The sequence below is a fragment of the Drosophila subobscura genome, chromosome J (genome assembly GCF_008121235.1).
Source record: "Drosophila subobscura isolate 14011-0131.10 chromosome J, UCBerk_Dsub_1.0, whole genome shotgun sequence".
In the NCBI taxonomy this organism is placed as follows: domain Eukaryota; kingdom Metazoa; phylum Arthropoda; class Insecta; order Diptera; family Drosophilidae; genus Drosophila; species Drosophila subobscura.
In genome coordinates this window covers 10,885,263-10,907,328 of record NC_048532.1, presented here as the reverse complement: position 1 = coordinate 10,907,328, position 22,066 = coordinate 10,885,263, and the positions used below count along the sequence as shown (strand labels likewise).

The following is a 22,066-nucleotide window of genomic DNA, read 5'->3' as shown; positions in this document are numbered from 1 at the left end:
CACGTGCCACACTGCCACACACAACTGTTGCAGCACTTTTTGGTTGGGGCACTGTTGCACGCTAGTTCCGCGCTGCTGCCTGCCAATTGAATTAAAGTAAATGACAACGAATGCCGCTGCAGGCGGCAATAATTTGTTGCAATTTTAAAGCCCACCTGCCAGGCAGCACTCGACGTGTGGCTGCTGCCTCTGTCTGCTCCTCTGTCTACGTGAATGTGGAGTGCATAATTGCAGCTATTGTTTAAATATTTGCCAACATAATTAACTTAATTCAATTGGATTTCCATTAGAGCCGCACGCACAACTTGAACCCACGCTCAGCCGCAGGAGGAGTCGCAGGCGGAGCTGCAGATGAGGACTGGCTGCCACAGTGTTTGCGCAGCCAAGGTATACCCCACCGCTGTCTAAGGATAACGTATCAAAGGCTTGGCCCTGCATAACATATGAGCCTGAGGAAGGCAGCTTTGGCTTCAGCTCTGGCTTCCACTTTGCCTTCGACTTCCGATGACGTTGTCTATTGACTTTGCAAATCGAATTGAATGCGGCAGCAAATCACACAATAAAATAATTGATTCCATTTGAAATGCACACTCACTGAAGACTCCTGCTGCCAGGATGCGGGTCGTATCGTGTATCAGTCGCTGGTGGCTGGCAGCTTCCAGGACACCGACTCCTTTGGCTGCTGTCTGTCTGTCTGGGTGCTGAGTAAAACTTTATTTTCATTGTTTGCAGATTTAACATTTAGCGCAGCACACACGAAGGAGCAGCAGGAATACCAGTGGCAGCAGCTCCTTGATTATTTATGAGAAGAGAGGAGAGATGAGTGTAGAGCCTCTTCCATTAGGCCTCCTTGCTGACCGCCTGCAGCAGTTCTTTGCGGGTCTTGCGGCGCATTCGCAAATTCGAAATGAGACGCACGGTGCAGAAGTAAACCAACTCCACGATGCTCAGCATGGAGACGCCCATGAAGAGACCCAGCAGACCGCCGCAATTGGCCAGAAAGTCGGTGGTGCCATAGAGCTCGGAGCGGCGGGAGGTAAGGAATTGAGCCTCCTTAAAGAAGATCGAGACGCGCGACATTTTCATGCTAAAGAGAGGACACTGTTAGCAGGGGAATCTACGATCTTTCTGCCACTTACCCTTCCATTTTCGCCTGCGCTTCCTTGCCCTCGGGCGTGTCTCGATTGATGACCGTCTGATAGTCAAAGTCCGCCTGGGAGATCTCCGCCTCGTAGGCTATGGAGGTGCAGGATGGCAAACAGTTGCACTCCGTCTCGCCGCGTGTATTCTCCCCAGAGGAGACCAGACCCTGAGTGAACTCCCGGAGCAGCAGCTCATCCTCCGCCTGGTTGTAGCACTTGAGATTGGCAGCGCCACAAACGGGCATGTTTACATTGCCTGGAAGGGGAAACCATAAGAATATTAAAGGATCTAGAACGGGATAAGCCTTACGCGGCATTGAGAACTTCACACATCCACACTTGGCTAGAGTAAAGTTCGCCAGGCACTCCAATTCGCAGTTGCTCTGGGAGTAAATGTTGAAGAAACGCAAATCCTTTTCCTTCTGGAAGTAGCACTGCCTGCGGTTCGGCTCGTAGTGCTTCAGTCCATTCGAGGTGGTAATGATCTTGGGGCGGATGGAGATGAGCACCTCCTGGTCGAAGGGTATGCGGAAATACTGCTTCGACACTTGAGCCACATCCCCGGGCGTGTGCAGCAGAATCTGAAAGGAAAAAGGGAGTTACCTTTGCTCGATTATTAAAGCGATTTAGCACCTTGAAACCCTGCACAGGACCACGGCACAGATCATCAAAGTCCAGCTCCACGCCGCCCATAAAGAGGTAGAGCCCCGCTCTGGAGCCAGGACCCAGCACACGATTGGGATAGGGCGAGGTATCGGCGCTGGCGCTGTAGCCATCCTCCACATTCCAGTCCATGGATAAGCGATTCTCCTCGCGGAATATAAAGTCGGGAATAATGCTGGAACAGTTCGCAGTTTAGGAGGAAGCCGCAGAATTTAAATTAACAAAAGCTCACCCCTCGGGTCGATAGATCTCCGCGGGACTGAGCGAATTGAAGCTGTAGCAAACCCCATCCTCGGTGACAAATTTGTGGAAAATATCGCTGCACTTGACGGGCATATTGCGCCACTTGCAGTTGAGGTAAGTGTCATCGAAGAGGGGCGACACCTCATTCAGTGAGTCAATGATCTCCATGCCCTTTTTGGTCTTCTTGCCGAGGGCAATGTCGTGCAGATGAGGCTCACACACCTGCGTCACAGCGCCATATAAGTCTTTTCTAAGAAGAAACAGAGAAGAAGAGGTAGGGAAGATCTCCAGGAACGCCAGAGACTCACTCTTTCTCATTGAGATCCACAATGCCACTGACGTTGTTGCCAAAATCGCGCAGCTGATGGTAGCTGTCCGTGAAATTGAAAATGGAGCGGCGAGTCTTGGTCTCCGGGCACACCGTGACGGCGGGGAAGGGTATCTGCCAGACGGGCGTGGACTTCTCCGCAAAGCTCACAATCACCGGATTGTTGTTCCACTTGTCCCAAATGTTGAGCGTCAGCTTGCAGCAGGTGAAGATGGACAGCAGCAGCACACTGACCCAGAACAGGCGCTCCAGCCAGGGGCGTTTCTTCTCGCCCAAATACCGTATGCCATGGATGGTCGTGTAGTCGCAGTACTCGTGCATAATGGCCTTGGCCGCCTGGAAGCCGCTGCCGTACTTGATCTGCTTCTTGGTATCCACCTCATCCTCGCTGTCATCGGAGACGGTCTCCCGGAATGCGGGCGCCGCCCTGGCCATCAGAGCCGCTCGTTTCCACTGATTCGCGCCGGAGAGCTGCACCCGCGACAGATCATGGCTGGGCGTGTGTGGCTGTGTGCTGTTCGTAGACATTCTGCCGAAACTCTATGCGGTCCGACCTGCTGCAGTTGCGTTGACAAAGTCAGGAGAGCGCACGCCAAGGCGTCGTCTTTTATATAGCTGCCCGGAGAGGTGCGGCAGTGTCCGTTGGGGCAACGCTGTAGCTGCCCCCAAAGGATTCCTGCACGCATCGTTCCGTATACGAGGAAATTCGACGGGGTTTGGGTCGAGTTTTCGGTGGCGTTTCAATTACTTCATTTCACATAAGCTGTTGAGTAATTTGCAAGCTCGCACCTGGTAAGAGTCGGAGAACTGTGGAGGAGTCCCCGGGGCCAGCGTCGGAGTAATTGTCAGCAGCGCTGACCCAATGCCGGCTAAATGTTACCTTCGAGTCGCCGCTCCGCTCTGCTCTGGGTGAGGCATTCTAATTAGCAGTCGCGCACTTTAAGCTCACTCCTAGACACAGTCGCAGTTCCAGTCCCCGTTGAGGTGCACCTGAAGTATGGCAAAAATTGAAAAGGCTGCGGCTCAGGCTTATGCATTTTAAATCCTGGCCGTAGAATCCCAACTTTGCTCGGCCACTCCACCTCACTACAAACTGCAACTGCAGGCGCTCAGCGCGACCTCGAAAAAAATGGCAAACGGCCGCGGCCGCAGCAGCAAGCGCAGACAATGTCGAGCCAAATCCTCAGGTTAAACGGCAACCACGGCCGGAACGGCAATACACAGGAATGGAATATTTTCCATAGCCAAACACGCAATACACTTTCCAACAAAAAAAACAACAAAAAAGTTTTCAGCAGAATAATAATGAATTTCAAAAAATAAAATGAATTCGAATTTCAAAAAGACTTCACTAAAAAAAAAAGTGTTAAAACATAAGAAAAAAACAAATTTAAAAATAAACTTAAATAAAAAAAAACATAAAAAAAACATTTAAAAAAAATAACTTAAAAAAAAACATTAAAAAAATAACTTAAAAAAAAAAAAAAAAAAAAAGAAAAACAAAAACTTTAATTTAAAACACTACACAACAAAAAAATATTCAAAAATAAGCCGACAACTTATTATTTTCCATGGAAATCAGCCGCCTCCTCATAACCCCGCAACTAGAACTGGTTGGGAATTGCAATTGCTTGTAACTTGTCAAAACTGATCTTCACATATTCTTGCGCATTTTTGCGTTTAAAATGACATTATCACATTCGGACCACTAGGAACACATAGCCAAAAAATCCTTCTTTGCCAGGATAATATTCTCCAGGATCAGCAGGATCAGGACCTCCGTCAGCAACATTTTGATGCAATTCGAATGTATTAAGCTTTTATTCGCAATCCTTCAGGATATTGATGTCCTTTTGGGTGCCAATCGAATGGCAGGACTCGTCCGCTCACGGGGAGATCTGCCGCGTCCAGATCGGTAGATAAATAGTCTGGATATACACAAGCGAAAAGTTCAAAAAATGTATTAGAAGAGGCAGCGCCTGCTCCAAGCCTCATCTAAAAGTCACCATGCCCTTAGCCCTTCAGTTAGTGGTCCAACAAAGCGCCGCAATAGCCAGTGGCAAGGACATGCACAACAGCAGCAAAAAGGATGGGACGCTGGGACCATTTTCGTTGCGCAATTTAATAAAGTTAACTGCATTCTGGCCTGGGCATTGTGTCTAGATTTTTTGGGGGGTGACTGGCACTTGCAACTCCGCAACAGCCGACAGGAAGAACTCACCTTTTGTTGGGACTTTTCATTATCGTGGCGCTTGGCTGGCAACAATGTTTGGCATTGTCCTTGTACGCTCCCTGTTGCCTGTTCCGTTCCGACTCTAAATATTTACACACTCCAGCCACTGTCTGGCAGGGTCTCGCCCCCAGTCTGACGATCTTCATTTATTTTAATGAGCTCGCAAAATAGAATTTCTAATGCACCAAAGAGACTTTCCCTTTCATCAGAAGTAACTTCCTTTCGCATTAAAAAAGCTGCCACTGAAACATATTTCGGCTGTTTATATTTTAGTTTATATATTTGGTATTTCCATTTATTTAATACATTTCATTTTGCTTAAGCTGGAGGACACTGAATTGAATGTTGTTACAAATTTCTGTTTTGCCTGTTTGGGTTAGTATTTAAATCCTATTTACATAGCGGCTACTTTTGTTGCACATATCAATATGTTTGTGGGTATTATAGTTTAAGTTATTAAGTTTGATTATGGTACTATATGATAGCGTCGCACTCTCTGCCGCACAAGTTCGCCTTCAATTGGTTTTTGAAACACTTGTTGCACCTAATGCTACTTTTGATATACAATTTGCGTGGCTTTCGCTGCGTTAATAAATTATATGGAAAATAAAATATAAATTACAATTAAAGCCCGGGCATTAACAATGATCTTTCATGATTCTTTCGTTTGTATTTACAAAGCTCGTTTTGCCGTTTTCATTCTCCCATTTTCCTGTCAGCTCTTAAGCCTCTTCCATAATTTTTACCTGTACGTTCACTTTTTGCAGTTCATTCTGAAACCCCAACAAATGCCCCTCGCTTGACCCGCTTAAACCCAAAGGACATGCGAACAACAAAAACACATCAAATTACCAATACGATTATTACACATTGTTGTAGGTACATTTACATAAACGTTTATGTATATATGTATGTACGTACATAATTGTTATAGCTAGCGTAGCGTTTATATCGGGGTTTATATCTGTTTGTTTTCCTATCGCTAATTTAAAATGATATGTTCTTTTGCTGTATTTTACGTACACTTTCCTCCCGGTTAGTCTGTTACAAAAATACTGAAGAATTGCACTTGTATCGGATAAACCCCACACACCAAACCCACACTCCAAAAGGCAGTTCTGGGCGCCTATTGCGGGGCCAGAGCCAACCCGAGGCTATTGGACATCAGGCTCAGCGCAGTGGCTGCAGTTGGGGTAGCAGTAGGGCCAGATGTCTCCTGCAAGTGGGTGAAAAAATAAACAAAGGAAACAGATATTAGAACTGACTCTCCCCAGTCTTCAAAGCAGCAATCTCGAAGTGTTTTTCCCCCTACTCACAATGCTCAGAGTACGCACAATGCAGGCGCGTGTGGCGGCTGGCGCCTCATCCGTCTCGAGACCCGGGGAGCTGCCACGCGAGGATACCGAGCCATTCAGCAGCTTCCCATTCAGGTGCACATCATCCGAGTGGCTGCTGGACAGTCGTCCGTCCAGCGACAAGTCGTCACGCTGCTGGTCCTGCAAGAGAAGCGTTTGAGCAACAGCAAAACCATAAAGAGAGTGTGTTACACACCTCCTTGGGACTGGAACTGGGACTGAATTTGATGTCCGCCAAGCAGTTTGTCTCCGTGTCGCTGGCAGCGCCATTCTCCACCGAAGCGGAGAGCACAATGGCCTCGCCTGTGGGCGACATGTGACCATTGCTGATGCTGATTGTTGCTGCTGCTGCTGTGGTTATTGTTGCTAATTTTGTGATTGTTATTTGGCTCCTTGTTAAGTGTTGATGAGGCGACAGCGACGGCGGCGGCGGCGGCAGGAGGCAACTGCTTTGTGGCAGCCTCATCAGCCAGCAACATTGCGTGTCCATTCTCCACAGTTGCATTGGCCGTGGCAGTGGCATTGTTCAACGTGTGGTTGGTGGCATGGGTCTGGCCTGCTGCCTCATCGCAGCCCAACTCGTAAATGTTAACCATATGCGCGGCCTGTGCGTGGACCATCAAATCCCAGGGATTGGCAAAGGCATCCTTGCAGACGGCGCAAAGCAATTTGGCGCTCGACGGTGCTGTCTCTGTCAAGTGTGCGGAGAGTGTGCGGAGAGTGTGCGGGGGAAACATGCGAGAATTAATTAGTTATTTAAGTTGGAATTTGCAGTACGGCCCATGTCCGCATAAATAACTCAATTTTAAATGCATTTGCAAGCAGCCGCAAGCACCAGGACCCAGAGCCAGACACAATCCTGGATATGGATATCTGTGGCCAGATGTTGCTGACTTGCAAACAGGCCAGCAGCAGCTCCTCGCTCACTCACTCACAGCGAGCCTTAGACAAACACTTTGGCCCCGAGTCTGAGCCTGGGGCATGATGCATTTGGCTTGGGGGGCAAAAAGTGTTTAACAATCATAAATTAATTGCCAACAGACAAGCTGCCACACCCAGTCGTCGTCCTGCCGCATTCCTCCATTCCTCCCACTTACTTGCACTGGCCGCAAAGGCAACATCCTGGCACTTGCATGTGAACCTCAGCTTGCAATAACTTTTCTTGTGGTCCAATAACTCAGACAGCTCGCCAAAGCATTCCCGACAATTGCCGCAGATTAATGTGTCCGGATTGCCTGCAAGAATGTGCGAAAAAAAGAAGATATAAAAATGCAGCAAATATTTATAATAATAACAGTTCTACAACAAATACAAAAAATATATAACATAATTATTCTCTCATCAATAAAGGGGCTCCATCGTATTCCTTATGCCGATGGGGCCAGCAGTCGCTGACTGTCCAGCACTCCACGCTGCTTGCGGCTGGTCTCCAGCTCCTTGTGGGCTGCCTTTTCGCGGCGATAACGCAGGAGATTGGTGTAGGCCTCCACCTCAAGATCGGGTCGATAGACATGTCGCACGGTGCGGGGTTGCTTCTGTTGCTGCTCCTTCGCGTCTTGACCATTCTGAAAGTTCAGCGAGAAGCTGATGGGCAGCAGTCCGCTGTCTTGCTTCGATTTCTTGGTGCAACATTGCAGCTTCTTGGTGGTGCTCTTGCCCTTGGGCTTGGCTGTGGTGCTGCTGGTGGCCTTCCCCTTGGCCTTGTTCTTCTCCGGCTTGACAGGCTTCACATCCACAATGACCTTCTCCCCCTCCTTGGGCTCCTCTGTCGCTTCGCACTCATCGGGCGACTCTGTCGGGCATTCGTTCGAGTCCTCCAAGACATCAGGTGCAGCCTCGGTGCAGGCCAGTCCGCTCGCTTCTGGCTGGTTCTTGGGGCGCATGCCAAAAAATTGTTGCAACTGCTGCAGCAGCGGCGTTTGGCCATCGCCTGTCAGCGCCGTTCGCTGCTGCCGCAGCTCCTCCGGCTCGGCCTTCGGCTGTGGCACGGACAGCGGCGTCAACTCCTGCACATTTTCCTCCTCCTTGGCAGACGGTGTGATGAACGGCACCTGCTGGGCAATCGCCTCAACCACAGCGGGCATTTCCATGAGTTTCTTGAGGGATTGATAGGAGAGTTTCGACGGGCGAAACTCAGCAATGTCCGCGGCTTGTTGCTGTTGCTGTTGCTGTTCCTTCTGCATCTGCTGTGGCTGGTTCTTCGTGGCGTAGCGATTGATGTCCGACTGCTTGAGCAGACTCTCCTTGAGGCTCAGCAGCCCGTTGACGTAGTCGGGCGCCAGTTGTGGCAGCGTGGACTGAGGCACATCTAGCGCAAAGGCTGGCCAGAGCGGCGGCTGAGGTTGAGGCTCCTGCGACTGGGCCTGGCTCTGGCCCTGCACATTCAGAATGGCAATGAGCATAGCTAAGATGCTGATGCCGCTTGCAACGCGTTGAAACATTTTTAACTTTTCAGGAGAGCGACACACACCAAACAGTTGGGAATCGAATGAGCTGCCACAGAGATTGTTTGACAGCTGAAACAAGGAGCGACTCTCCAAATGTTGCTGCCTAAAGTTAGTATTATTAAGTGGCAGAACACACCCCACACACCCCTTAAACTATCTTCCCTTTGGCATTCGCCCAAAGTCAATACTCACTGTACACTTTGAAAGGTCCCAGATGCTGATGCAAACTTAATTGCTCCTGTGCATGTTGCTCCCGTTGTTGCTGCTGCTGCTGCTGTTGCTGCTGCTGCTGCTCCCTTTGTTGCTGTTGTTGTTGCTGTTGCATCAATTGGCTGTGCAACTGTAGCGGCGTTGCTGCCTGATGAGGCTGCGGTTGCTGTGGGGACAACGCCAGCGTTAATGGCTGCAGCAGGCAGCCCAATTGTTGCTGTTGTTGCTGCTGTTGCTGGTGGGCAAAGACCCCGACCCCAGCAGCAGCAGCAGCAGCGGCAGCAGCTCCACTGCCAACGCCTGAATACTGTTCGGCGAGCGACGTTTGATTAGCAATTATTGCTGACTTTGCATTCTGCGGCGATGTCGTCGCTTGGACAGCCACGCTGCTCTTCAGCTGGAATCCAAATTGCTGCTGGGGCTGCTGCTGCTGCTGCTGCTGCTGATGGGAGTGCTGCTGCTGCTGCTGCTGCTGCTGCTGCTGATGCTCCTGTTTGTATTGCGACCAGTGGAGTGCGCCGGGCGCCGCTGTTGTGGCTGCTGCCGTGGCAGCGGCATTCGAGAGCAAACTCTGCTGATGCAGCAGCAGCTGCTGCTGTTGTGGCAACAAATTGGCCATCGCCGCCATGGCAACAGCAGCCACCTGCTGCTGATGGTGATGCTGCTGCTGCTGTTGTTGCTGCTGTTGATGTTGATGTTGCACTTGCTGTGCCTGCGCCTGTGCCTGCTGCTGCTGCTGGTGATGCACGGCTGCTGCTGCAGCTGCGGCCACAGCGGCAGCCGCACTATGATGATGCTGTCCATGTTGCTGCTGCTGCTGCTGTTGCACGGCCACGGCCAGGCCATTGCCATTGGTCATCAGGCGCTTGCGTTTCTTGGCACGCACTCCGTTGGAGCCGCCGCCGCGTAGCAGGGTGGAGGAGCAGTAGCTGTCGTAGAAGTAGTCCCTGCAGGCAGAAAGGAAGAACATTGTTACACTGGGGGCTGTTATAAGCTGGACAAATATTTGCACGCTAATTGAAGTGTCAGCGAAAAGGCAGACACAGCCACAGCCACAGCCACAGCTAACCTTTGGCCATTAACTCTGCTAAATGAACAATCTGCCAACTGTTGCCCCACCGCCACACCACCCCACAGTGTCTATAAGTCTGTCTGTCAGTCAGTCAACCCGTCAGCTTGTTCCCCCTTCCGTCTGTCAGTCAATATTTGTTTAGGCTTCGCCGTTTGTATTGTCATTTGGCAATTGTCTGCCCGTCAGTGATTGATACAATGGCCCGAAATACACACCACACCCCCCAGCCGCTGCCTGCCCCATTTGTGGTCAAATGAGTGGGCCATTCAGGCAGGGTTCGGGGCTCAGAGTGTGGCGCAACAATTGCGGCTTTTTCGGTCGGTTTGTGTGTGGTCAGGGGGAGGCAGGAGGACGTTTAATGACAAACAGCAGAGAGAGAGAGAGAGAGAGAGCAACACCTGAATGAATCGATGGCTGGGTTGGGGTTGGGGTTGGGGTTGGACCGTGCACCGTGACATGTTTGCGTTTTAATTACAATCAAGTCGATGTCAGTTGGAGTCTCCTCTTCCCCACGGCAGTGCGATATCCTTTTTAAAGCCTTAACGCATTTCGCTTCGGCGTCATTAAGCTTAAATTAAATATTTCCACACGAGTGGCAAAAGGCTGATGGCGCCGGAGACTCAAGAACCCAAATAAATTGTGAATGTCGCTCAGTCATCATTAAGGCCGCGCCAGGACAAACAAGTGCACATGTCAGAGGCAGTACTCCCCTCCTGCTGGTGGAGTCGAGACAGCCAGGACATTATGGCATACATTGCAACTGTCACTCACAGCTCGCAGGACGCGCAGCACTCGCAGCAAAAGCAACCACGGGCGAGTGTGTGTGTTGACGCAGCACTCGAACTCGCTCTAGCCACAGGGACAGGACTCGACTGACCCACACACAGGCTGCAGACAGAGAAAAACTTGGTCTGGCAATGGCCACAGGAGGAGCGGTGGAGACTCGGCCATTCGGTTGACAGCCAAATATTTTATGCCAGACGGGCGGGCGCTGAAACAAAAGGACGAACCTCTCCCCCTCTCGCATGCCCATCGCCTGATGAATTGTTTCGTTATTTGTTTTATTTCTTTTTGGGCAACGGAACAGCAAGCCCTCCCAGTCCAAGGCGAAACCGAGCGAAAGTCAAGCCGTTAAATGAAATGTAAATAAACTCTAAAATGAATGCCACATGCCCATGACGCTGGCGACGTTAAATTGACCAAAATTAAGTTTTAGATTAAATTGAAAATTGAGCTGCAGGCAGTTCCCCGCATAATCGTAATCGTTATTGTATTTTTTTCAGCACTCACCAATCGTTGCCGGTTTTGCTCACATTCTGTCGCTTTCGGCCGATTTGGTGCGCCTTCGGCTCGGCCACCATGTTGACATCTGCAAGGGGAGGAAAGAGAAGAAAGAGAACAAAGATTAGATGGAGGATGGACTGGCCCATTCCTAATTGCAAAAGGCAATCTGCTGTGTATAAAAAATTAAAAAAAAATACACACACAAATATTTTCGGGTTGCTGTTCCTTTGAAGTCTTTGTGTTCTAAACAAAATCAGAAACATCCACAAAGACCAGCAGGACAATGGCTTGGCATCCTTTTTGACTATCGTTATCATTTCAGTTGCTTTCATTATGCAAATGAATGGACTGTGTGACTCTGTGAGTGATTAAAAAATTGCTCCCTGTCTCTGACTGCATGCAAATATGCCCAGCCGCAGCGACTAATTCAATCGGACTTCAGAGTCCACAGCCAATCATTAATCTTAATAAAACTGCACTCCACAACAGGCACAGGCAATGCATAGAGCTGCAAGCTGTACTCGTTGTCAGTTCTGGTTTATGCATAAAAAACAATGCGGCGGGAGGTGCTGGCTTCTCACAGCAAGTCGCAGATGAAATGCACTCTATTGCCATCTAAGGAACAAGCTCAAAAGAGGATCAACAGTTTATGCATTAGAATCCTCCATTAGCTGACACTTCCGCTACCCAAACTGCATCCAAAACAGCAATTGCCTCCCCTTTAAAGGGTATACAAAGATCAGGCAGGCAGCACCCTTCAATGAAAAGGGTGCGACAGAGGCTGGTTTTTTTCGGGGTAGAGCATAGATATCCTGGAGGGGGAGAGACTCGTACAGCCCACGCTCGTTCATCATAATTCATGACAAAGTTTGAAGTGCGAAGGCTGTGCGCCGCTGGGGGGCTTACAAGCCGCAGGGCAGAGACAAAGGGAGAGGCTGAGGCAGAATCAAAACTGGAAGGGAGAGCGAGGCAAAGGCAGAATCAAAGCTGGGGGGAGACGTTGCTATAACTACAAATTGGTGGCTGACTGAAGGGGAGGAGGTTCGGGGGCGGGCGTGATAGCTTTTCCACTTTCTTTCCTTTCTTTATTTTTTAGCGCTCAGTGCTTTGCCTTTCTTTTGCCATCTTCCGCTTTGTTTCAGTCTTTTGCATTTCTTGCGCTGTGTTTTTGTTTCCTGCCTGCCCTCGGCCACCCCGCCGCCGCTGCTGTCTGCCTGCTCGGCTGGCAGGCTATAATTAAGATTAAGGATAAAAGCGTAAGAAGGATTTCCAGCAATGCTTCTGCCCCTGCTCCTGGGTGCTGTCCAGCTCCAATCGGTTTAGCTGTGGCCTGGCCTCGCCTCGCCTCGCCGCATTCCGCCCGACTTCCAGAGTCAATGGCGCGTAGCAATGAAATATTACAGGCTGCGGCGTCTCCACTTCACTCTGCGGCGACTTGAGGGCTGTTCTTGGTTCTCGTTGCTCGTTGCTCGTTCCTAATCAGTGGAATTAGCATTCCACATTTAGCATTCTGCATTTGCATAAGCAGAGCGAAAGCTTTTTATGAGTGCTGTTAAGTTCTTTCCATTTTGCCTGCCAGTGCCAGAATATGAAGCATCCGCAGCGTTGCCAGCGGTACATCTTCATCTCCATCTCGCCCAATCCCGCCCCCCACATCAGCTGACACAGCGCACTAAGTGCATTAAGTTGTTCTTCACACGAGCACACAAAGCGGAGGAGGAAACGCACTGCCCAAGAATGGCGTCAACGTTGCAGCCTGCAACTGGCAACTGGCAACTGGATTTATTTCATTAAACGCTCAAACGTTAAATTGGCAAACAGTCAGGCAGGCAGGCAGACAGTCAGTCAGACAGTTTGGATTGTGCCCTGGCAGGTAGCGTCAGTGGCTGGCTGTCAGACAGACAGCAAAAACATTGAAATTTCATTAAAAGTATCGCGCGAAGATTTATGTCGGCCGCACTTTAAGTTTTGCAGCCATTTCCTGGCGCAAAAATACTCAGACAGCCGCGGGCGCCCTAAGATATGGCCACTACACATGCCAGGCTCCTGCTTGGCTCCTTCATTACCATTGCCAGTGACTGCCTGACTGCCTGACTGCCAGCCTGCCTGCTACTATGTATGGCAGCCAAAGCCAAAGCCTCATCCTCTCTCCCTCTTTGTGGCTTTGGTTCGATTTTAGTGCCGCGCTTCCGGGGCCGGCGGCCATTAACCTGGAGGAACCGCGTACGGCCATCCTTGTGCCACAATGGACATGCAACTGTTCGCTGTGCTAGCAGCGAGGGTTAAGGTCTGGAATGTCTATGCAAAGCAGCGGTGGCCTCGAGCTCTGGTGCAGCAGTTTTAAAGTGGAAAATGATTAAATTTTAACTCAAAACTGCATGGGAAAAAACAAATTCTGTTTGAAGCAAACATCAAATATGCATTCATTAATAACAGCCACTAAATATGCCTAAACATTGTGAATTTCTTTGATTTTTATTGGGGCTAAGAACTCACCTAAGGTCTGGCTGAGCACCGTCTTGCCATCCTCGCCGTGGCAGGCATTGCGCGCATCGAAGGGATTGGTGAACTGCACAAAGGCATAGCCCTTATGCATGGATATGCCTGGAAAACAACAAGAGGACAAAGTTAGCTATGGGAGTAAGCACTTCCCTCTCCCACTCACCCGCCAGTCGCCCGTAGATCTGAAACATGCGCTCCACATCCGTTTTGGAGCATTGAAAGGTATTCAGATTGCCCACAAAGATGCGCGAGTTAACCGCCTGCGGATCCTGGGAGTTCGTTTGGTTGGACAGCTTGGACAGCTTCATGGTTGTGCTGGCACCGGGACCAAGGCCAGACAGGGACACAGGCACGGACACGGGCACGGGCACCGGTGCAGCCGCGGCGCACGTGTGTCCAAAGTACAAGAACGCAATCCTGGCGACTCCTTTCCGTTCCTCTTGCTGTTACTCTTTGTTCTACAGCTGTTTCTGGTGCTGTTTCTTGTTGTTCCTGTTGCTGTTTTTGCTGCCTTTTCAGGTGTATTTTCCGCGTTCCCTGACTCTTGTTGTTCTTGCTGTTTCGCTGCGGCTTAGACTCTTCTTTGTTGACGGCTTTGCATGCACCGCTGCAGCTTATTTCATTTGCTGTGGGATTGCAGTCCTCCCTGCTGACTCCTCACTTTCCCAGCAGCAAATCTGTGACTGGCCGCAGATTGTCCGGCTTTGGCTCGATGAAATCTGCAACAAATAAGAGCACAGCAAGTGCGTTTCACAATAAATAAAAATCGCAGTTCACAATTCGCTTTTTGTTTTGTTTTCGTCTGTCTGCGATGACAGTGCCCCATCCAAGTTGCTGTCTGTTTCCCTGTCGCTGTTATTGTTTGTCGTTTGGCTTAAATATCAAATGAATATCAGCGTATCGGTTGCATTGGTTTCTCTGCGCGTATTTGCGTTTCATTTATGAGAGTACTCTGGTCTCGATTTTGTGTTTGTTTTTGGCGGATTTTCAAGGCAATTAAAATGCAAAAATGCCTTTTTAATTGAAAGAGACTTTTTGGGAAACTTTTTTGCTCTGAGCAGGTTTTGCTGCAGCTGTTTTCAGTTATATTTAAGCTTAAACTTCCTCAAGCTGTTGTCTGATGATTGGACTTGAACTGGGCATGAAAAACCCTTCAAAAAACACTAAAAAACCTCTCCCTATATGGCCTAAACTCTTTCCAAATGCATGGAAACAACTTCCTGGAATTTCAAAGCTTCCCTTTCGTTGTGGCAAATTTTCCTCTCGATCCTGCTCTCTCCTTCGTTTACTGCTTTGTCCTCTTTCCTTTGCAGTCCTGGTGCTCTGATATTTATGTCCATTTGCTTTTACTTGGAACATGTTTTGTGCTTGTTATTAAATTAAATAACTTTCAAATGGCTTACACATACGAGGGGGCCGAGTGCTCCCATTACCCCTGGCAGGAGTCACACTCGTTGCCAACACCTCCTTGGGGCAAGGAGAGAGACAGACAGAGAGTGAGAGAGCTATATACGAGCGAGACACAACGTAACTCTGTCGACGCTCATGTAAAAGTGAAAAATTAAGCGTTTTTATTGCGCTTTCGATGGAGCGACTGCTGCAGTGCCTGCCGCTTGCCGCCTGCTGCCTCTGCCTGTATCCTGGCCCCGTGCCACACATTGTGGCAACATGTGTGTTCAATGTGTGCGTGTGGCGCTGGTCCTTTGCATGGCACTCACAGTCAGGGCATTAATATGTACAAAAGACGTGCATGAAATAAAAATAAAACATGCAGCAATAAAAATAAAATACTCGTGTACTAGCAAATTGTTAATGTGATTTTTATGCAATCGCTCGACGCCCCACCCACCGCTAGACCACTCCCCTCTCCGCTCCCTGTATTTATTGCAGATTTATGGCCATGCGGCAGTTGGTGTTAATTGGGTAAAGCTTTTTGGGGGCAAGCGTCTAGCGCTCGAGTCTGGAGTGAAGCTAAATCAGCTGATTAAAGCGTGTTGCATGCTGCGAAATGTGGCAAAAGAATTTTGGAACTGGAGAATAGTGTTTCACTTGTAAAAAAAAAATGATTCCACTGCTTTTGAGCATGAAAATAAATTAAATATAAATTTTAGATGGAGTTCTCGCACAAAAAATGCTTTTAAAAATTACTAAAACTGAATTTAATACATTAAAAAATATATTTTTCAAAACATTAGTGTTGAATGTTTAGAAAAAAAATTATTTCACTTCTTTTGAGCATGAAAACAAATTAAATATAAATTTTAAATAAGATTCTCGCACACAAAATATATAAAAATGCTATTAAAAATTACTAAAACAAAATTAAGTACATTAAAAAAATATTTCTCGAAGCATGAAACTAAAATCTCTCATGTAACTATTAAAAACCAATTCCAAAGCCCGGCTGGAGTGTGTAATTCCTTGAGTAAAGTGTAATCAGTGATCGGTATCAAAGGGCTGTGGCCATCAGCTTTATTAAAAGCATTTTCTCGCATTGTTTGGCATAAATCAAAGAGAGAGAGAGAGAGAGGGTGAGATAGAGACAGCAGAAAAAGAGATGGCTAGAGTGAGCATAAAGGGTAGGCTGTGAGGGATATTCATGGCTTTGGCTGGCTGCATTGTGTGCCAGTTATGAGTGAAAGGCGCTCTTTATTTATTATAATGGCATTCCTGCCTGCCAGCCTGCCAGCCGATTCATCCATTCATTCCACCATTCAGGCATCCATTCACCCATTCACTCACTCACTCGCAGTCGTGCAGTCAGTCAGTCATTCAAAAGCTTTCTATTTTCGTGTCGCATTGTCCTTGCAAATGAAGGAACATCCCTGCCGCCGGCTCAATTTTGAGCCTTTCCCCCAGCACGTTCCCCCCCGCTATTGTTGTGGTGGGGTTTGAGGTGCAGACAGCAACAATCAGCGCAGCCCGGAGCAAGAGCACGTATTGAATAATCGCTTGAATATGCAACACTTTTCGTGGCCTACTTTTTGAGGCTGTGGGCCCAGAAGTCGTTTTAATGAACGCAACTTTAATTAAGCAAAAACGATGGCAGGAAGCAGCACGAAGGACGTTAACGATGACAAGGCCCTGCCTGACAAATTAAAGCTGCTGCAAGTCCACCATCAGCAGGTGGCTAAGTCGAATGCTGCCTCCCGGGGCAGCAGCAGGATGTGTGTGTGTGTCTGCTCCTTCAGCTGAGCGAGTGCCTCAAAGTGGTGAAGTTAACTTGGATGCTTAATTATAATTAACTGCACTGCCAAGCGGCAAGCCGAAGCCCAAGTTCAGCCGCAGCTCTATGCCTTCAGCTCTGGCACTCGCTCTGCCACTCGCTCTTCCACTCGCTCTCCCTCACTTCTCGCTTTCCTGCTGTTGTTTTAGGCCCAGGACAAAGCCTGCCAGCGGCTGCACTTTTATTTCCAGACGCCTGAGCGCAAAAGTAAACGAGAAGGGACGTGTGAGACGCTTCTTACGCGTCACAACTTTTATACCCGGCACTCAGTACTACATCTGCACTTTAGCGGTTATTTGTCCAATTTTACATTTTTTTTCTTTCTGTCATCTACATCAACAACACTACTCACGCCAACACGCTCCTTTAGCTCGCCACCCTCCCCTATAGACACACACTGCAGAGTCGCGGCAGAGTCAGCGGCAGAGGAAGCGGCAGAGGCAGCGGCAGAGGCAGAGGCAGTGACGTGTCAGGGGCCAGGCCATAAACAGCGCGAAGCAGATTGTGAATGCTGCGGGACGGGGTGGGTTTGGCTACTGCAAATTAATTTCTTCATTGTGGCTATAATAATGATCCAATCGTATCCCAATTTGGTGATCTGATAGATATGGTCATTCCCTACGGAATGGCGTTTTTAGTTTTCTGCTATCTTCAAAATTGTAGATTTGGGAGGTTTTCGCCCCTTTGCGGAGGCGGAAGGGGCGTGGCTCATTTTGAAATACACTTGTAACAGTGTGAGCATACAGAAGTCTGGATGCAAAATTTTGTGGCTCTAGCTCTTATAGTCTCTGAGTACTAGGCGCTCATCAGGACGGACAGACGGACAGACGGACAGACGGACAGACGGACAGACAGACAGACAGACAGAGACTCGGCTATTGATGCTGATCAAGAATATATATACTTTATGGGGTCGGAAACGTTTCCTTCTGTGCGTTACATACAACCGTTATGTGCACAAATACAATATACCCTATTTACTCTTCGAGTACCGGGTATAATAAGACGCTTTCGAGGCAAAAAAGTTGCAGGCAGGAGTCCGGGAAGCCGTCTCCGATCCAGCCTGAACTTTGTAATTGCGTGTGTGGAAAGTACACACAAAAATAGCCTAAGAAGGTCGAAGAACGAATGCACTTTGCAGGGCAGATATCTCGGTAGTAACTTTAGGGCAAATACGGATTTATTTTCATCTTCTTTGCGGGTCAAACCTCTCCACACATTCAAGGGACTCTCTTCACCCATCGACTACTTAATTACTTCAGCTGCATCCTGTGCGGCGTGGAGCCGCCTAATGCCCCGCATTGTCTACGGCTTAAAGTCAACGACTTGTGTGGACTATATTTCTGGCTGCTGACTCCTTTTTTGCTGCACTCTTCTGTTAAAGCGGAGCTCCACTGTGGGGGCCACACGACGTGCTATAAATAATGCAGCAAGCCATTAGGCTGCCGCTGCTAGAGCCGCTGCTAGAGCCGCTGCTGAAGAGCGGCAACGATGTGGCAATGTGCTCTGGCCGGGCAGGATTATCGGTGGCAGGCGATCAAATGTCAAAGGACACATTTCGTCACCACGCCTGTTGCTATTTACTGCCTACAAGCACCCCCTCGCATATTTCCTTCTTTTTCCATGTTTAAATGGCAAAAGAACTTTTCATTTACGAATTGCTCGGGGGAGCCCTAATAGCGCTACACAAAAAAATGAATAGACATCTCCGTGGCCCATTCACAAGAGCCAAAAAGTCAACAAAAGGAAACCAAACAGTGGGGGCTGAGGCTGGTCTCGGTCTCTGGCTACGAGTCGTGCCAGATAGAGCGACAAATAACCCCAATTGAATGGGGAAGCAGGAGGGGATGGGTAAGGGGCTTGTGCATGGGAATGATGCTGATGGCATGTGTGTATTGACAAGCCAGCAAACAACTTTATTCATAAGCAGTCAAACAGGACGAGGCCAGGACGGACGGACACGACACGACACGACCCGACCCGGCCAGACGTGACCCTCCCGACCCGAACCCGGCTAGGCCGCACCACAGACAGACACACAGAATCCGGGGGAATGCATATGCGACCAGAGATGACTTCACGTCTGCCTGCGATAACTCAGTGGAGTTTATGGAACACACACAGACCAGGGCCAGACCGGGCTGCTCCTGCTCCTGCTCCTGCTCCTCCCTTTTGGAAACTTTTAAATTCCTTGAAAGAGCTCAACATTGTCGATAAGCGGCGAACGTGCCAGTGAATGCTTTCTGTTGGGAGTTTTCCTGGTTCTGCTCTGAGTTTACATGTGCAACAGGCTGAGGAAAGAGCAGCCCCGAGGCGTGTTCCCATGCGATCTTTTCCACTACAAATAATTCCAAATTGCGAGGGAAATCCTGCTGCATGAGCCACAATCAAGCCATTCTGCTGCTGTTAATTTATTGTAATTCACAAAGCAATTTACAGAGCATTAAAAAAAGAGAAAAACAAGCAAACAGAAAGGGATAAATGTGATATAAATATATTTTTGCAAGCGTGCGCGTATTAAGTGCCAACTATTTGCATAAATAACAAGAAATTAATAACAAACACACGGCGCCATGGCAGCAGCCGCACAAAAGTTAATAATTGCTGCATGTCAACAGCAGCAGCAGCAGCAGGAGGGGTGTCCCTGCGCCTGACATGTGTGTGTGCCGGGGGCACATATAAATGAAAAATATCCCAAAAGAGGAGGGAAAAACCGAGTAGCAGCCACGACTGAAATACCATTTTATCACTTGACAGTAAATGCGTTTTATTGCGCTGCTCATTAAATAAATTAAATTTGCAAACGAACGGCTGGACGCAACAACAACAACAGAAAACGAGAAGGGACGTGTGAGACGCTTCTTACGCGTCACAACTTTTATACCCGGCACTCAGTACCACATCTGCAACTTAGCGGTTATTTGTCAAATTTTACATTTTTTCTTCATCTGTCATCTACATCAACAACACTACTCACGCCAACACGCTCCTTTAGCTCGCCACCCTCCCCTATAGACACACACTGCAGAGTCGCGGCAGAGTCAGCGGCAGAGGCAGCGGCAGAGGCAGCGGCAGAGGCAGTGACGTGTCAGGGGCCAGGCCATAAACAGCGCGAAGCAGAGTGTGAATGCTGCGGGACGGGGTGGGTTTGGCTACTGCAAATTAATTTCTTCATTGTGGCTATAATAATGATCCAATCGTATCCCAATTTGGTGATCTGATAGATATGGTCATTCCCTACGGAATAGCGTTTTTAGTTTTCTGTTATCTTCAAAATTGTAGATTTGGGAGGTTTTCGCCCTTTTGCGGAGGCGGAAGGGGCGTGGCTCATTTTGAAATACACTTGTAACAGTGTGAGCATACAGAAGTCTGGATGCAAAATTTGGTGGCTCTAGCTCTTATAGTCTCTGAGTACTAGGCGCTCATCAGGACGGACAGACGGACAGACGGACAGACGGACAGACAGACAGACAGACAGAGACTCGGCTATTGATGCTGATCAAGAATATATATACTTTATGGGGTCGGAAACGTTTCCTTCTGTGCGTTACATACAACCGTTATGTGCACAAATACAATATACCCTATTTACTCTTCGAGTACCGGGTATAATAAAGTATTTAAACAATTATCACGAAGGAAAATCGACGCGCTTCAACACTTCGCCACGCGATGGACACTCGTCTCCGCGGGTGTCCCAACTTTTTCGATCCACGCATTTATTTATTAAGTTTAATTGCTGCCAGAAACTTCAATGCACAGTGCGAAAATGTACATTTAATTTATTTATAATTACTCGAAAGCAATCTTAAGCGGTTGCACATAGCCGAATTGCTTGAAAATCGCATTTCAATTAATAAGTGGTCTGAAAATATGTTGGCATTGATGTAAGGTAAAAAATGCCCCAAAGTAAAAGATGTTCTTGGCCTAAGATAGACCTCGAATGGAGTGCTCGATCTACTGGAATACGAGAATAGTTTTCCCTTTTGCATTGCCAACAAAGTTAAGGGTCAGAGAAAAGCTTTGGGTGATGGCCAAAATGAACATTTTAACACATTTTTAATTTTCTGCTTTTAAAATTTGAATGCAGCCTGAAAATATGCTGTCGAAAATATTGAATTCCGATGTTGGGCGCTCACAAAGAACTCCATGAAAATATCTAGAATATAGTTAAAATATATTTCGAAAATATTCATTGCCAAATGCCTTTTCCCAAAGAATATGGCACGAAAAGCGTTCAAAAACACATCCCAGAAATCTGTCTCTTATTCTCTTGGCTTTAGTGAAATCAACACGAACCCTGGAGCGATGTTTCATTCATATTCGCGAACCTGTTGTCTAAATTTGTTCTTATTCTTCCAAAAACCCCACCAAATATTTAACAATTATAATGCTACAAGTGCAATTCGATTTGTAGGACATAAGTACATAAACTCGTACTCCTTCTAGTGGTGGAGCTGCCCTGTGGCAACTGTTTACAGGACTGTTAAAGTGTTAAATTTATTGCTGCTCGTCGGCTGCAGTGTTATTGTGGCTCCTGCAGTCATGTGGCACACACACACACAAACAGACACATTTGTATTTGTTTTATTTCGCTTTTTTTCGGGTCGGCACGGACCGGGTCGGGACAGTGGCCCTACGGTTCAGACTGCGGTTCTTTGGCGTGCATTCATTCATTATCGCCACGTCTGTATCCGTATCTATAACTGTATGGCTGGGTGCATGTGTGCGGTGTGTGTTCGTGTGTGTGTGCGGTTCGTCTGGTGTGGCAATAAAAATGGCTTGAATATTTTCCAGTTTGTTATGCATTTCTCTGCCACTTGGAGTGCAACAACAATTATGAATAACTCTCTGCACATAATGGTTCGTGGCTCTGGTGCCGGAATGTGGGGGCGTGGTGTCTCTGTCTGTGTGTGTGTGTGCGTGCAGGATCGATTACGGACAAACAGTCGGAGTGTGGGGTGGGGCCTGTATGTGCATATATCATTTCACCAATTACGTGGCAAGGGAAAACAGATGGGGCAGATGGGAGCCTATGGGAAGGCAAACGATGACGTTTGCGACAGTAATCAAATAATTGTTGCTCCGACTGTCAGTTATCTGTATGGATATATGTAAAAAATGTATGTATTTATGTACATATTCGTATCATTCCTTTACCATATGAATCTCTCGCTTTTCGCTTTAATTATTTGCACAGTTTTCCACTTTTTGCAAAAGGGATTCGCGGATTAACGTCTGATTACCGCGAAAGGCTCATTGTTTGTTATTAAATCCATGTCATTTGTTCTTAATTTGGTGAATGAAATGCGTTTGTTATCCGTTTATCGTAGTTTAACAGCCAGGCGATAATTTGTGTAA

At 48.0% G+C, this 22,066-nt stretch overlaps 3 protein-coding genes across 3 annotated transcripts in view; all 3 read right to left on the bottom strand.

Moving 5' to 3' along the window:
* Positions 1-695: 695 nt before the first annotated feature.
* On the bottom strand, positions 696-3,462 carry LOC117894835 (pickpocket protein 28). Its single transcript, XM_034802083.1, has 6 exons — positions 2,357-3,462; positions 2,038-2,298; positions 1,776-1,980; positions 1,453-1,723; positions 1,140-1,398; positions 696-1,087 (listed from the first exon to the last, which is right to left on the bottom strand). The coding sequence occupies exons 1-6, from the start codon at positions 2,902-2,904 to the stop codon at positions 841-843; spliced, it is 1,791 nt and encodes a 596-aa protein (XP_034657974.1). The 5' UTR covers positions 2,905-3,462; the 3' UTR covers positions 696-840.
* A 1,426-nt stretch (positions 3,463-4,888) lies between these two features.
* The window catches only part of LOC117895600 (probable nuclear hormone receptor HR38), a 32,041-nt gene continuing 14,863 nt past the window's right edge, over positions 4,889-22,066 (bottom strand). The window contains 9 exon segments of the mRNA XM_034803348.1: positions 4,889-5,825; positions 5,926-6,157; positions 6,159-6,304; positions 6,306-6,655; positions 7,062-7,199; positions 8,604-9,568; positions 10,984-11,062; positions 13,474-13,581; positions 13,643-14,198. Of these exon segments, the coding sequence (XP_034659239.1) occupies positions 5,736-5,825; positions 5,926-6,157; positions 6,159-6,304; positions 6,306-6,655; positions 7,062-7,199; positions 8,604-9,568; positions 10,984-11,062; positions 13,474-13,581; positions 13,643-13,787 (2,253 nt within the window). The 5' untranslated portion in view covers positions 13,788-14,198 and the 3' untranslated portion in view covers positions 4,889-5,735.
* On the bottom strand, positions 7,317-8,381 carry LOC117895608 (bromodomain-containing protein DDB_G0280777). The gene has a single exon (XM_034803356.1). The coding sequence runs from the start codon at positions 8,364-8,366 to the stop codon at positions 7,332-7,334; it is 1,035 nt and encodes a 344-aa protein (XP_034659247.1). The 5' UTR covers positions 8,367-8,381; the 3' UTR covers positions 7,317-7,331.

Excerpts from the sequence above, each read along its gene's own strand:
- LOC117894835 (XM_034802083.1), bottom strand. The coding sequence starts at position 2,904 with ATGTCTACGAACAGCACACAGCCACACACGCCCAGCCATGATCTGTCG. Across the intron at positions 1,981-2,037 it reads GAGATCTATCGACCCGAGGG|CATTATTCCCGACTTTATAT; the intron begins GTGAGCTTTTGT and ends GAACTGTTCCAG. Across the intron at positions 1,088-1,139 it reads GCGCAGGCGAAAATGGAAGG|CATGAAAATGTCGCGCGTCT; the intron begins GTAAGTGGCAGA and ends TCCTCTCTTTAG.
- LOC117895608 (XM_034803356.1), bottom strand. The coding sequence starts at position 8,366 with ATGCTCATTGCCATTCTGAATGTGCAGGGCCAGAGCCAGGCCCAGTCG.